The following is a 14,017-nucleotide window of genomic DNA, read 5'->3' as shown; positions in this document are numbered from 1 at the left end:
ATTTATTTTCATTGATCCATATCACGTCTTGTAATTTTCTGATTATACTTGCTGATACATGCTTCCTGTCCAATCTTTTTAAAAAAAGCTTCCCTCCTGAACATGTCCTCAGAGTTTTTGCCAATCTGGCAGCCACCATCCTCCAGAGATGGACTCTCAGGTTTCCCCCCAGGTATGTTGCCAGACATCAGGCCTTTATCAGCACACACCGACACAATGAGTCGCTGAAACTTTCTGGAACATCTCCAGATGGCACCTGTAAAAGGGAGAAGGAGACCCTGCAGAGCAGGACGGTAGATTTGGCAGATTCTTCAAAGGGCTGGCTGTTTGAAGTTGGGCCTCGTGGCTGTGTGTTTGTGTGCTTCCTCTTCCTCTGTTCAGACCTCTCAAGCAGTTAGCCAAGTAGAATTTAGACAATTAGGTAATTTGTTGAAAGATGGATGTTAACGGTGTGAGAAATCAAATGGGAGCCTAATGCTTTAGACTATGGCCCACAAATTAGAGTGTAATTATTTTGTAATAATTGGGCACTGTGAGGTTCAGTAATCATGTTAACAGGTAACAGAACACGAAGCTTCATCACCTTATACAATTGGTATAGTGAACATGTTAACAAACCTGTTACACAACCTGCAGACACAGAGCAGCATTAACTTTCATTTAAAGTCATGTTTTTCACTACCTGGCAAATGTACAGGAAGTCCTGTTTTCACTCTTCTTTTAGTTCTGTTTGGGTCTCCACCAACTCCTGAGGGAAATATCTGTCTCTTTAGCGGTTAAATGCTCCACTACATTCACCAGCTGGTCACTAACTTTGTGTGCCTGCTTTTCGGTGTTGGACAGGTAGCGCAGGGTGGTTTTATTAGAGCTTTTTGCTGAAAATAGCTATAATAAGAAACAATGCTGATGGGAGCAGTGAGAGAAACCAAAACAGTGAGGTTTCAGGCCATAAAAAAAAACAAAACAATCAGCTGAAAGACACTAAAACTGAGGGGAAATGCAGAATCGGTGATAATTCTTTGTGATTTATTATTATGAGGGGCCATTCTTACATTACGTCATTCTATATTAAAATGTCAATAAAATATTGATTAGTGCAGCTTAAATAGATTTTAAGCAGATTAATTTTGGTTGGATGTGAGAAACAAATGTGAATCAATGATAGGACAACTGTTGTGTTGTTATGAAGAACTATAAAGACAAATGGTGGGTCCAATCCAATGGAGAGGCTAATTTATAGATTTGGTAGGTCATGTGGAGTGGTCATGTTCTGTGATTGGTCACACTATAGTTATGTGTGTTTATACTGTTGCACAGTGTAATTATGGGCTACATAGAGGTTTATGTGCTATGATTCAAAGCAGTGTCCTTTTGTCCTGTGTAATTATCAAATAAAGTTTAATTATACCGGCTGTAAAATTACAATAACATAAATAAATGGGGATAAAAGCATCAAAATTTGCAGCCACTAAACCCACACAGTGCTGTCATGAGCCAACACTGCTGCCTCCTACCCAGAATGCACAATCTTTGCTCAGCTCTTTATTATGTTTCATTTTGTCCTAAAAAAAAACTTTTCATAAATAGTAACACAATAATAAAATCACAGCTTCCTCATATGTACAAATGTGTTACTCTTTTATTCCAAAACTTCTTTGCATTATCTCATTATTTTATAGCTTTACAGCTGTGGAACGTTTAAACCAGGATTGGCATTACATTCCCTCCAAGGCTGCGTATCATGTGTTGTGCAGTTGGATTAAGCATGTGACATTTTTTCCACTCTGTGCTGCCTATCTGTTGGATTTAATATTTGTTATTGGATTGAAACTAGTGAAGCAGCGGTAATGTCAGAGTAGTTTATTTTTCACTCAACCGACACGCTTGGCGGTGCAGTAATGACAGGACTTTGAAACAAGAGCCAAAAAAAAATCTACTGTGATATTATCAAGCTATATGGAGATGCACGGAGAGGAACTTTTCCAGGCCTACTCCTGACTGCAGCCTAATCTGAGATAGACATAGCGTGACAAAGAGTACAATCCAGACCTTGTAGATGACCTCCAGAGATGTCTGCTGAAGCACTGAAACCATTTGAAATGTTCCGGTTTCACTGCAGGTGCAGAAGAAGGGGAAATTCAGCAGCAGATGAAGTCATACTCAGCGTTACGTCTCCTAAACGTCTAATGACATGAACATCCGCAGAGTCTTCCGGCTGCAGAAGAAGCTATTGTATAGTCACCGTACAATCTGATAAAGTGTCTCTGCCTCCAAAGTGTACGCCCAGAGAGGCAGAGGACACTGATGTCTTGCACAGGTGTCTGGAAAAAGACTGCAGCTTTTTAAACAACCTGCAGCACTCTCAGGCATTTTAAATACGCCTACAGCTCCGTTTCTGGGTCATAGAAGAGCGCACTAAAACTGACTGAGCTGTGTTTGGCTAGTGCGCTCCATATGGGGAAGGTTGTTATCATTTCAACTCTCTCACCGGCATACAAAGGAAGCCACAAGTTTTGAAGTTGTCTATTAATGTAAATACACTTGGGATCCCTCAGTATGTTGTTAATGGCTTTTTCTAGCAAAGAATTTTACAAGCGTGTCCACTTCAAAGGATGTTTCTTCCCCAGGCTTAGAAAGTTTGGCTGTGGGAGACCACAAACCATGAACCATGCCTTTGTCTCAAGTCCAGTATGAATTTCCCAAGATGAAGCAGTTTGTAGGTCAAACCTCAAGAGGACCTTCTGAAGAGATCTCTACCATTTGATAACGAGCTTTGTGTTGATCATCATATACCATCCGTGGTGTGTTGCAATCTCCTCTCAAACATAATAGCCTGACTCATCAAAATCAATCATTTTCTACCTCTCAATGTCGCCAGTCTCTTCTTTTCTTGTCTGAACATGATGAGGAGAAGCCTGACTCATCATCAGTGTTTGCTCTCTCTCTCTCTCTCTCTCTCTCTCTCTCTCTCTCTCTCTCTCTCTCTCTCTCTCTCTCTCTCTCTCTCTCTCTCTCTCTCTCTCTCTCTCTCTCTCTCTCTCTCTCTCTCTCTCTCTCTCTCTCTCTCTCTCTCTCTCTCTCTCTCTCTCTCTCTCTCTCTCTCTCTCTCTCTCTCTCCTGCACTTTTGCCAGAGTTTCTTCTTTTCTTCTCTCAAATTTGCATGCTCTGCTCTGTTTAGAGCCTGTTTTGTTTATCTCTATGAAGGAGAAATCCAGTATGTGAGTCATCTCTGGACTCCATCTGTAACGGAGCCTCCACCCGTAATTCACTGCGGTTCTCAGCCCCCAGCGACCTCAAACAATACTACTTTACACTCGCAAAATACTTACCACATCTCTCTAAAACATGACCGAAACTTTCCATTAGTAATGATGATGTGCAACAAATATGAATAATGAAAACAGGTTGAATTAATACAGTTGTGCCCTTTTTATTTATTGATAGATTTATGTGGGAAGAACTAACAATCTGCCTCTTCATCTGCTTTAACAGACAGCATCATCAGGGACAAAGAGTTCGAGGTGATGATGCAGATCGACTGTGAAGTAACAGACACCAGAATCCTCCACATCAGGTCTTCAACCATCCCTCCTTTGCTTCGGGTAAACCGCACAGAGACGTTTTATCAGCACTCCCCGACTGACAACCAGGCCGCCCCTCCCGTTGGTGTGCTGATGGGTTCTGCTTAAGAACAGCATCAACACAAATGCTCTTTATAATTCCTCAGCAAAACCCATGAAGACAAACAAAAGAAAAAGACGTCCGCTGACACCTTTTCGTTTGGATAATGAAGTATATTTTTCAATCTGGTGTACACCAAATGACTTTATGTTTGTTAGAACCACTCAACCACATTGTTGATTAGTGCTGATATCCGGAGGTAGTCTGTAATAGGGTCCGAGACTCTTGCTCCTTGTGTGGCAACACTGACTCCTCAGCGTAACCCCAGACGCCCTACATAAGGGTAATTGCTTAACGGCAGGGGGCAGAGCATTGAACCCTGAGTCACCTCGTCATAACACAAATACTTTTACCCCATAGCAGCTCTACTCAAGCCTGCTCGTTCTTTATTGCTCTTAATTTCTGGACCAGCTGCAAAGCCAGGGCTTAGAAAAAAGAAAATTTATAATACACCTGAGATTTATCTCACTGGGGATTTAAACCACAGCCAGAAAAATACATTTGTGACATCCATGTTTAGAAGCACACCAAATGCTGTTTGTTTCCCAGCGAGAAAATGAAGTACTGTTATCGTCTCTCTTACTCATTTTATCATGTTTTTTTGCCTCTCTTAATAAAACCAGTTTTATTTGTGAAAATAGTAAGAGAAGCCAAATTGACTACATGCAGCAATAGAGGCACAAGGTAAACTCAGGAAGTCAGCGTGAAAGCTAGCGGTCTAACCACTCTGTTGTTGGGGGGTTTTCTTTAATATAAGGACATCAGGTGCTTGTTTCTCGCATTGTATTGATGACAAATTCAGTTCATAGTTTTTTAGTATTTGCACTGTGCTTCAATTATTCTGTCAAAATGTGTTTTGTTTTTTTCTTTATGATGTTTTGTGGGAACTTTTTATTGAAACTGAGTGCAGAAAACTCAGACATGTAAAATTTTAAATGGTGGTTGGGAAGGAAACGTAGGGTAAATATTAGAACGGGGAGATTTCCTTCGTGTCTGTAACTCACTGGGTGAACATGCAGAGATCAAATTTGAACCCCCTACCCTGTAAGTTGAGCTTTAATAAAAAGCTGACATTTTGCATACAAAACCACTGGATAAATACGCCTGAGGACTTCTCCTTCCTCAGGCTAAATTGCACTTTTGTTTTTGTGCACATAAGCCTATATTAAATTACTTTTTTAAAAACATTGTGTGATGGAAAAATGTTTTAGTACTAATTTGTTGTAAACATTTGTACTATAAATGCAGAACTTGGGAGTTTCAGTTCTGGCTTTAAATGCCTTATATTGGTTTTTACTTGTTTTGACCACCTGTAATTAGGGGAAGATTTATATTAAGTAGTAACTCAAAACTCTTTGCTTGTCACTGAACAGCTTTGGTGTGTGCAGATATAGCACCTTGCTATACATATGTCTCTGAAAGTGCTTTTTCTGTTAGCTACATGATTGTACAGATGGTTATGTTTTAGCTCAACAGATGCCCATAAAATTCTGCTTAGAAAAAAAAACATGGCCATGTGTTTTTATAAGACTTGCTGTGTGTTTGTATTTTTTCCCGTTTAGTTTTAGAAATATATTTTATTCCCGCAATGTTTTCACAGCATCCCAGATGTACTTGGGGACAAAGAAGGAATATAATTAAAAAATCTTGTGAGGTTTTGTTTTTTTTGTATTAAATTATGTGCATAAACCAAAATAAACACTGGATTTTCTCTAAGTATAATATTGTGTTTGTTGTTGAACAGGTACAATAGATTTCATTCTTTGTTCTCAGTCTCCAAAGTTAAATTAACATTTGCACTCTGCAATTAAATCCACTTTGATCTTAACTGTAACAAGCCAAACAGATGGTTAGTATTTCTGAACTTTATTGCAGTCTCTTCAAAACAGTCTGATATGGAGGGAGTAAGTGCTTTCACAAGACAGAGGTCAACAGTAATATCTGTGACAGAGGACCTGTGGTATATGATGCAAAGACATATGTAACATACAATAACATGTATAAAACAGGATGGAATTTGTTTACAAAATTTAGGGATTTGTTGAAAGGGTATGAAATGTTGCTTTTAGGTGAATTGTAATAGCTTCATTTGACCTAAGTCAAGACATCTTTCTACATTCATCTCATAGGGCTTTTATACAGCATTACAACATATACAGTACAACTTGATGTGTTGACTGAAGAATAAGGCTCACTTTTTCATTTATTTCAGATAAAAATAAAAATAAATCTTGACATGAACCAAACAATTAAATCCAAATGTACTGAAGGCCATGTGGACTGATCTACAATCCTTTCAAACCATAGCATTAACTTTTAAAATAACTACTGTCACACCCTTACTAAGGGTCTACATAGGCAAACTTAATGTTATATGTGACTTGGTGTCCATTGTCCCACGCATACAATACACCCTCTTTTGGATTGTAGTCAAGCTGCGTAGTGTAGGTGTAATTGTTGGTGAACGGCATTCTGGGAATCATTTGAGTGTTTGTGTGTGTGTCGAAGGCATATTCCAGGTTGGCGTCCTTTTTGTTGTAGCTGTCAACAGCGTACAGAACGCCACACACAATGAAGCAGTTCCCGTAGTGGTTTCTCCTGAGCCCGGTTCTCCAGGTGGTCTCCCTCTGCATGCTGAGGTCTAAGGGATTCAGACGACTCAGGACAATCACCTCCTGTAAGAAACCTTCATCGTCAAGTGCCGGGTAGATGATCCACAGGCCGCTCTCATCCAATGCAAAGTCGATGTCTGAGTGGCTGCGCCACTCCCACGGTGACGATGACTCTTCAAACAGGGCATCATGCAGCATGGTCCAGGCGGCCACGTAACGCAGGCGCAGGTCATATTTGATGATGTCACGGGAGAAGGCACGGTTGTAGTAGAAGGCCCCATTATAGACCACGTGGCCTGTGCCAATCCAGTTGTAAGGAAGCTTGTAGGAGTTGGTAAAACGGCCTAGAAAGATAATTTCATAGGAATTAAATTGAAGCAAAAGGAAATCAAAAAGTAATTTACTCACACTGGATCTTACCTTGTTTGAAAACCTCCAAGTTGCGAAACTCCAGGAGGTTGTTTCCATAATGGAAATTTGTGACATAAATCTTGTCATTATCCGACTTTGGATCCTTCATCCATGCTCCTTCATTTCTGCCATAGGTGTTGTGAGTTACCGGCTCCGAGATCATTGCCAAAGTGTCCTTACATTCTCCTTTGAAAGATCCAAAGAGTTATAAGGATTAATATCATCCATCATCATCCAGACCTCTGTTAAAGAGTCTGAAAATAATTAGTTTTAGGCTCTTGTTTTAACTAGCTTGAATCACAGAAAGGGTGAAATTGCTACATAGGATGGAACAATGAGTAACATAACAGTTTAGAAATATATATAGATATACATAGAACAATATCATTTTGTGTGAAAATCAATGCATATGATGGCAGTCCCATCAATCTGGTATTTCAAATTGAGTACAGCAAATGTTGAAGTCCCCCTCCACTCAAAAATGTGTCTTGCTTATTGTTATGTCAGTTGGGTGTTTAAGCTTCTCTGTGCAGAGTTTGACATTAGAAGAGGGTTTTTACATCCATCTGCTGGAAGTGGAAGGTTTCTCTGAGCTCACCTTAAATCTTGAATAAAGGTGCGTACCTAGGGTCAAGTATGCAACTAACATGAGTTATGTGGGAACTTCAAATCTAGAGTGCAGAGAATGGACTTTTCAGTGAAGTAGGAGACATCTTGTGTCAATCAATTCAGCTTTTGAAATGAACAATATTCATAGATTTTGGATTTAGAGTAGATTTGAACTAAATGTAATTTTAAGGACTTTGATGACTTGAACCATGTTTTGATGGGATCTCTAACAAATAAATCCAGTGTTTTCAGTGTGTTTTAATTATTTGCTGTAGAGTTTAATCACTGCACCTCACTTGGATCACTTCTCAATCAACATCCCCTACACTCTTACATCTTTTTCCTTGGATTTTTTTTTTCAATGTGATTCAGTTTTCTTCAGTTTCTCTACTTATTTCAGTATTTGCCCATGAAAAGTACATAATTTTGATAGCAGCAAATTTAATCAAAAAACAAACAGACATCCTTTCATTCAACACAAAAAAATCTATGTATCTACCTGATTTTCTTGGATGAGATTCCTCCTGCCTTTGCATTGGCTCATCCAATTCAGGATGTTCTTCTTCCTCCGCTTTCTCATCCCAGCTGATTTTGTATTTCTGTTTGACTGGAGTAGCCTGACTCGTAGTGGTTGTAGTCGTAGTGGTAGTGGTTGTGGTGGCCGGAGAAGAGATAGTCAGAGGTGTGGTGAAAGGCAAAGAAGTGTGAGGAGGCAACGTGGTTTCTCTCTGTGTGGTAGGAGGCACAGTCGAGCCTGACAAGGTGGGTTCAGTTTCCTCTTCTGGTGTTGTGGTGGCAGCCAGTGTGGAGGTAGCTATTGTGGAAGCTGTTGTTGGATCTACTGGTGCTGAGGTGGGGGCAGCATGGGTTGTGATGGTCATAGGGTCAGTAGTGGTGGCAGTTGAAACCTCTGTGCTTGGGTTTGGTGCAAATGTACTCAGATTACCTGCAGTGCTGCCAGGTATGGTTGGTGTTTGCTCTGTCAGCTTCAGGCTAGAGGTTTCCATCATGGTGGTTGGTGTATTCCTTGTTGTGAATGCTGTTAGCATTTCCTTTGTGACTGTCTTTTCAGGAGGTTGGCTTGTGTTCATTGAAGTGTTGGTTGTTTCCTCTGTGGTTAAATTTGGAGAGACGCTGGCTGGTTTAGTCATCAAGGGGATTGGCCACTTTGTGTTTCCAGAAATGATTGATTGAGTAGCTTCAGCCACAGTGTCCATGGTCCTGGTTTTCTGTGTGGTTGTAGTTGGTCCAAATGTGATGCTTCTTGTTGTGAATGTGTCACTCTGTACATCTGTAGAAACATCCACTGAAGTAGTTTCCATGGCAGTGATGAACTCATTCTGAGTTTTTGTTCTCGGTTCAGTTTCTTTCGGTTTTGTCGATTGGCTGGTCCTCTTTGAATTGAGCAAAGGTCGAATTGATCTCGGTCCTGCCCTTGTCCAGGGGCGAGGGGCTTTGTGTTGGAGAAGATTCTCCTCAATGAAGAGGTTGATTGGGCCATCTCCACTGAATCCATGATACTCAAAAACTAAAAAGGGAGCAGAAGAGGTTTAGTCAAAAGAGATCATGTGAAAAGATGGCATGGGGACATTTTTTATGCAGTTCTGCTGAAAGAAGTAAAAGTAAATGTTTCTTTCAAACAGCAAATGACTTCAAGTTAATGTGCAAAAATACAGTAGTAGCCACAGGATGAATCACATTTCTAACTGTACATTTTACAAGTACTGTACTAATGTCACAACAGTGGTCAGTTTCTTGATTTTGCAAAGTAACATTGTCAAGCATCTTCAGGAATTTTTCTTTTTACTTTAAACCCACAACCTGAAAGCTGAATGAGGGTTTGTACTTACAGTTCTCTCCAGGCTCCCCATCATCAGCCACCATTGGATCTGGCTCAGATTTGTAAAAAGTCATTCCTCTAATGATCATTCCATTAGAGCCGGTCTTCGACACCTGAGATGCCTCCTTGGTAGCCTTGCTTTTGGGAGTCGCTGGAGTTTTCACCTCAATGATCTGAGCAGAACTGTCTTTGTGTAGGAAGGACGGATTTTCTCGAATAAAGTCCTCATCATACTTTTCCTGTTAGCGGAAAGATAGACACACACAGCTTCTATTAGGAAAACTCATAAACAATGCAGTAGGATGAGACCATTACGAAAGTTTGATGACACACTGGGTCTGTATTAGTCACTGACAGTTGACCAGAATGTGACAGAGATTTCACTGAGGAGTTTCCATGAGTGCTGATTCAGAAGCACCTTTTCATCGCACAAAACTCAACTTTAGAACACTACATCCCGGTTTCATTTAGAAAACCTCACAAAACTAAATGTTTTTTCCATGTTAATACTATTTTGGTTTGTGAGCTCTTGTTAATTTTGACCTATTTTCCACTTGAGACTTGTGTTTTGTCACTTTGCAAAACATGTGGTATTGAAAAGAAGTATCAAATTTATTGGTTTTACACTGAATTTCCAGTTTATAAGACATAAGGCATAAGGATCATGTCACAATGTGTGAAAACTCACATTTTAATCATGAAATTTGTCTTTGTTCCATATTAGTTTCAGATTTAATTAAAAAAAACCTTGTGTGAGGCTTCATACAAATACCCTGGAGAAACATACTGACACAGTGAATCACTTTTGTTTGAAGCCAAGGTCCACCCAACACTGCTGGACAGGACCTACATCTAATATTCATGCTGTCATGGATGGGAGCCCAGAAGAACAGTCACTAGTTTGAAGTCTGCTATTGTCCACTGCCAGTCCTTCCAATTACCTCAAGAACTCAAGTTTACACATTCAAGTTCCTAATCATGAAGAGCATGATTTTTGAAGGAGTTTGTGGAAAGAACACATAATTGTTCTTTTTGTTTTGTAGTAACACACAGCTTAGAGCAGCAACATATGAAGCCAATCACTTCTTGGATGCATGTTCCTTTCCCTTTGTTTAATAAGTCAGTGATTTCACAAGCACATTTAATATATAAGATATGACAATTTGTTTCACAGTTTGACAATACTGATGGATGTAGCACAACATAAAATCATAGCCTCACCACTTTTTTTATCAACTTTTTAAAGTTGCTACTGTATATTGCTATAGCGATATAACATTACATACTGGTGTAATTTATTGCTTTGTTTTGAAAATCAGGTGGTAATACTTTAATGTTTTAGTATTAGTATTAAGTATTTAGTTTAGTATTTATTTTATTTATGGTCTACTTATTAGATGAATGTATGTACAGGCAGGTCACAAATTAAAGGAAAAACCCAAATAAACCAGTGGAAAAATGTAATAAATGCAAATGCTTTCAAACAGGTGCACTGTCTGGTACAGAAAAGCAATTAACATCCAATCATGTTCTGTGGCATGTATAAAAATGCTATACAGACCCAGTTGATTCTGATTTTGTATCAAGATTGCAAGAGGAAAAGCTCTAAGTGATTCTGAAAGAGGCGGTTTAAGTAAGTTTAAGTACTGATAGCTATATAGTAACTACAATATTATTTAGTACAGTAAAGTAAATTATTGCAAATACCACAGACTGATGTCAGTAGATTAAGATCTGTCTTTTCATCGATATCACTGACCACATCTGCTAACCCTGTGATGTCAGCATCGAGATATCACACTTGCCTCCAGGTTTTGATAGGCTGCTGCCATGCTGACCTCACTGAGTCTCATCTTGTCTTGATGCTGGTGGGGAGGAGAGGTGGGCGGGCTTTCAGTCACATCTGCCTGGATGGGAGGGCTCTTCTGGGGCTTCACCTCATCCACAGTGTGGTTCAGAGACACGACCTTCATGCAGCCACGGACAAATCAAGATATTAATAAAGAAATACTGTGCATGATTTAATGGAAAAAAAGATCCAATCATCACAAGTCATAATAACTTTCAGAAGGAAAAAACTCAAGTGGAGGGCAGACTATCTTGAGTTGATAATATATTGAAAGTCATGAAGCCACTGAGACATCTTGATACCATAGTAAGAAAAGCACAGGTGTTACTAATAACATTAACAATGGCTGAGTGCTCTTCAAGTATCTCAAGCTCTCCAGTAAACCTTGACGATGTGACAGTGGGCCAGCATGCACAATACCCTGTCCCTGACAATAAGCAGTTAAATGGAATCTTGCCATAATAACTTTACACCTGTGACATGTCAAAGTGTCTTCTGTTAAAAGGGCCTGTGCTATAGCAGTTTCGCCCCCCTCATACTTGCCAGAATGCAATTTGTAATGCACTGAGCATTTTCACTGATTATATAACTAGTGCCGTCACTAAACTTCATCATTTCTGCAGTTCCAACAGAGCTTTTCATGCGTCATACCGGGACAGACACAGCTGAAATGAATAAAGTTGATAATGGATATGCTTCATTTACTTGTTAATTTTATTCACTGCAGCTGTCTTTTCTATGCCAAGTAGAGCCTGGCCAATATATGGGTCAGGCGATATTATGGGCGAGTATTGGTCTGTCACAAATATATCGGTATTGGTGTATATGTTGTCAGAATTGTTTTACTCCCTGATATTGGTATCAGCATCGGCCCCAAAAGTCCAGCATTAGTTGGGCCCTAATTGCCATAATGTGAAAGGGTCCTTTCAGAAGGAAATGCAGCAAGTGGTTTGATGCTGTTGTATAGCTAATTCTTTAATTTTTACATCAAAGCTTGTCTGAGAAGGAAACCAACTGCTGATGTAATGCCATTATATCAAGTGGTTTGAATTGTGCCTCAGGCCACTGTGATTCATCAAAATGAATGTTAATTCAATCAGAAAACATTTATTTATTTATTCATTTAGTTATTTTGTGATTCAGTATGACAACTTTTCTGGAGAAACTGTACTTTAAGTATACTTTAACTCTTAGCTAAGTTTGATAGAGAAAGTTTGGAAGATAAAACCCTATAATGTGTGGTTGTGCAAGGATTCTAGTCTTAAGTCTTCAAATCCAGTCATTACTTGTTGCTCACATCATTATTTTGAACATTCATTTACAACCACACAACAACAACAACAACAACAACAACAACAACAACAACACACTTACACATCCACACAGGCGTTTTCAAATATCTTGTGTGTGCAATTTATTCTGCTTTGTTGCACCTGTTAGGGTGGGACAACTTATGAAGCTTTGTGACTTCACAAACTCCCAACCTCAACCTGAACAGAGGTCTAATCCACCAAAATATGTGAAAACACATTTTTTTGCAGATCAGTTTATCCTTCTTCAGGATTGCTGGTTCCTCTCACACTCACACTTCAGACATACAGATGCAAACACTCCTGAACATTGAGACTGATATTTTCAAGGTAACATAAATACTTACCTACATATGTAATTAATAATTACATTGTTGAGTAAGTCATTTTCCATCAACAATGAATCATAAGCCAAAAATGGTCCATAATAACCAGATCCTGGTCAGTCAGTTACATTATTAGAAGAGGTCAATTCTCAGTCAGATAAACTTCCACATGTGATGGAAAGCCTGAGCACTCCTTCTAGGTACAGCAGAGCATAATAAAGCTGAAAACTGTCTCAAACTGCATTTTTCTGAATCGAAAGGCCACTTGTAACAATTCTTCCAAAACACACCTCCTACAATCACTTTGGGTGCATGTTGTACCTACATACTGGCATCAATCTCTGTTACCTTCTCAATGTGGTCCACGCGATCCACAAGTTTACTGGTAACGGAGTGCAGCTTCAGTAGATCCATGCCATAGAAGGAACCCTCCAGCAGCTCCAGGATGGTAGACAGCTAAAATGATCAAGTGAATTCCGTCAAAAAGGGTTTACCAATTCAAGACATGCCATGCGTAGAATAGGCTAATCCTTCCCTGCATCTGATAAAACATGACATCCATTCCCCCAGTGATCCAACACAGCACAGTGACTTATGTTCATTGGAGGCCCTGGAGTGCATGGAGAATGGACAGGATGACATTTCACCTTGACATTCTCTTTTCCAGCTTCCCTAAGTTTTTTCAGCCTGAACTCTCCCTCGCATGGGTTGACCGCTGACGGAGGAGCGATGCAGGCGCACTTGCACTCCGGTCCAGATGTGATAGTCTCCACAGTGTAGAAGTCTTGTGCGGTGGCGCTGCCTTCTTCTATCCGTCGACAGGCGCTTCTGCTCAGGGGTCTGACAACACATTTACACCGACAGTCAGAGCCTTCCGAGAGGGCTTTCACTTTGTCATAATCACCCAGCAGCTACAAAGAGAAAAGGACGGATGTTTTTTTCCAATCACACTCAATTTGAAAAATTTCAATTTTTACGCACAATATGATATTACCATAAATCACGAAGTAAAGAAATAAAGAAAAGTGACTCTTCCCCTTACCTTGGAGAGGATGCTTTCCTGGTCATCTACCTCCTCCTGCAGCCTGTCATTTAGCTCTGCCTTGCTTTCAGGTTGTGACCTGGGATCTGGACCCCAGGTCTTTGGCGCTGCAGAGCCCCGTGGAAAAAACGCACAGCACATTACGATGGTAATGCATAATGTATACATGATGTGAGGCTCACAGAGCGATGAAAGAAATAATCTTGCAAGTATGCTTGCAGGCACAGCCTGTCACTGATTAATTCAGCTGCCAAGAAAATTCCATGGTCTACTTCTGGCTCCAAAAATCAGAGGTGTGTACAAAATATGTCATCAGATAACGAGATTAAGGTTTAT

General features: G+C 39.8%; 2 protein-coding genes across 2 annotated transcripts in view; one reads left to right on the top strand and one right to left on the bottom strand.

Annotated features, from left to right (window-relative positions):
• The window catches only part of atf6 (activating transcription factor 6), a 34,983-nt gene extending 29,585 nt beyond the window's left edge, over positions 1 to 5,398 (top strand). The window contains exon 16 of the mRNA XM_053322035.1: positions 3,494 to 5,398. Coding sequence (XP_053178010.1) covers positions 3,494 to 3,690 — 197 coding nt within the window. The 3' untranslated portion in view covers positions 3,691 to 5,398. The remainder of the gene's footprint in view (positions 1 to 3,493) is intronic.
• A 154-nt stretch (positions 5,399 to 5,552) lies between these two features.
• olfml2ba (olfactomedin-like 2Ba) lies at positions 5,553 to 13,979 on the bottom strand. Its single transcript, XM_053322956.1, has 8 exons — positions 13,682 to 13,979; positions 13,287 to 13,550; positions 12,988 to 13,095; positions 10,960 to 11,121; positions 9,165 to 9,393; positions 7,814 to 8,842; positions 6,715 to 6,891; positions 5,553 to 6,638 (listed from the first exon to the last, which is right to left on the bottom strand). Exons 1-8 carry the CDS (start codon positions 13,847 to 13,849, stop codon positions 6,025 to 6,027), a joined length of 2,751 nt encoding a protein of 916 aa, XP_053178931.1. The 5' UTR covers positions 13,850 to 13,979; the 3' UTR covers positions 5,553 to 6,024.
• Positions 13,980 to 14,017: the final 38 nt, after the last annotated feature.

This window comes from Scomber japonicus, chromosome 7 (assembly GCF_027409825.1).
Source record: "Scomber japonicus isolate fScoJap1 chromosome 7, fScoJap1.pri, whole genome shotgun sequence".
Taxonomy (NCBI): Eukaryota; Metazoa; Chordata; class Actinopteri; order Scombriformes; family Scombridae; genus Scomber; species Scomber japonicus.
The sequence above is the reverse complement of the archived record's forward strand: the minus strand, read 5'-3'. Positions and strand labels throughout refer to the sequence as shown.

Excerpts from the sequence above, each read along its gene's own strand:
- olfml2ba (XM_053322956.1), bottom strand. The coding sequence starts at position 13,849 with ATGTATACATTATGCATTACCATCGTAATGTGCTGTGCGTTTTTTCCA. Across the intron at positions 8,843-9,164 it reads TGGGGAGCCTGGAGAGAACT|TTTTTGAGTATCATGGATTC; the intron begins GTAAGTACAAAC and ends CTCCCTTTTTAG. Across the intron at positions 6,892-7,813 it reads ATCTCATCCAAGAAAATCAG|GAGAATGTAAGGACACTTTG; the intron begins GTAGATACATAG and ends GATCTTTCAAAG.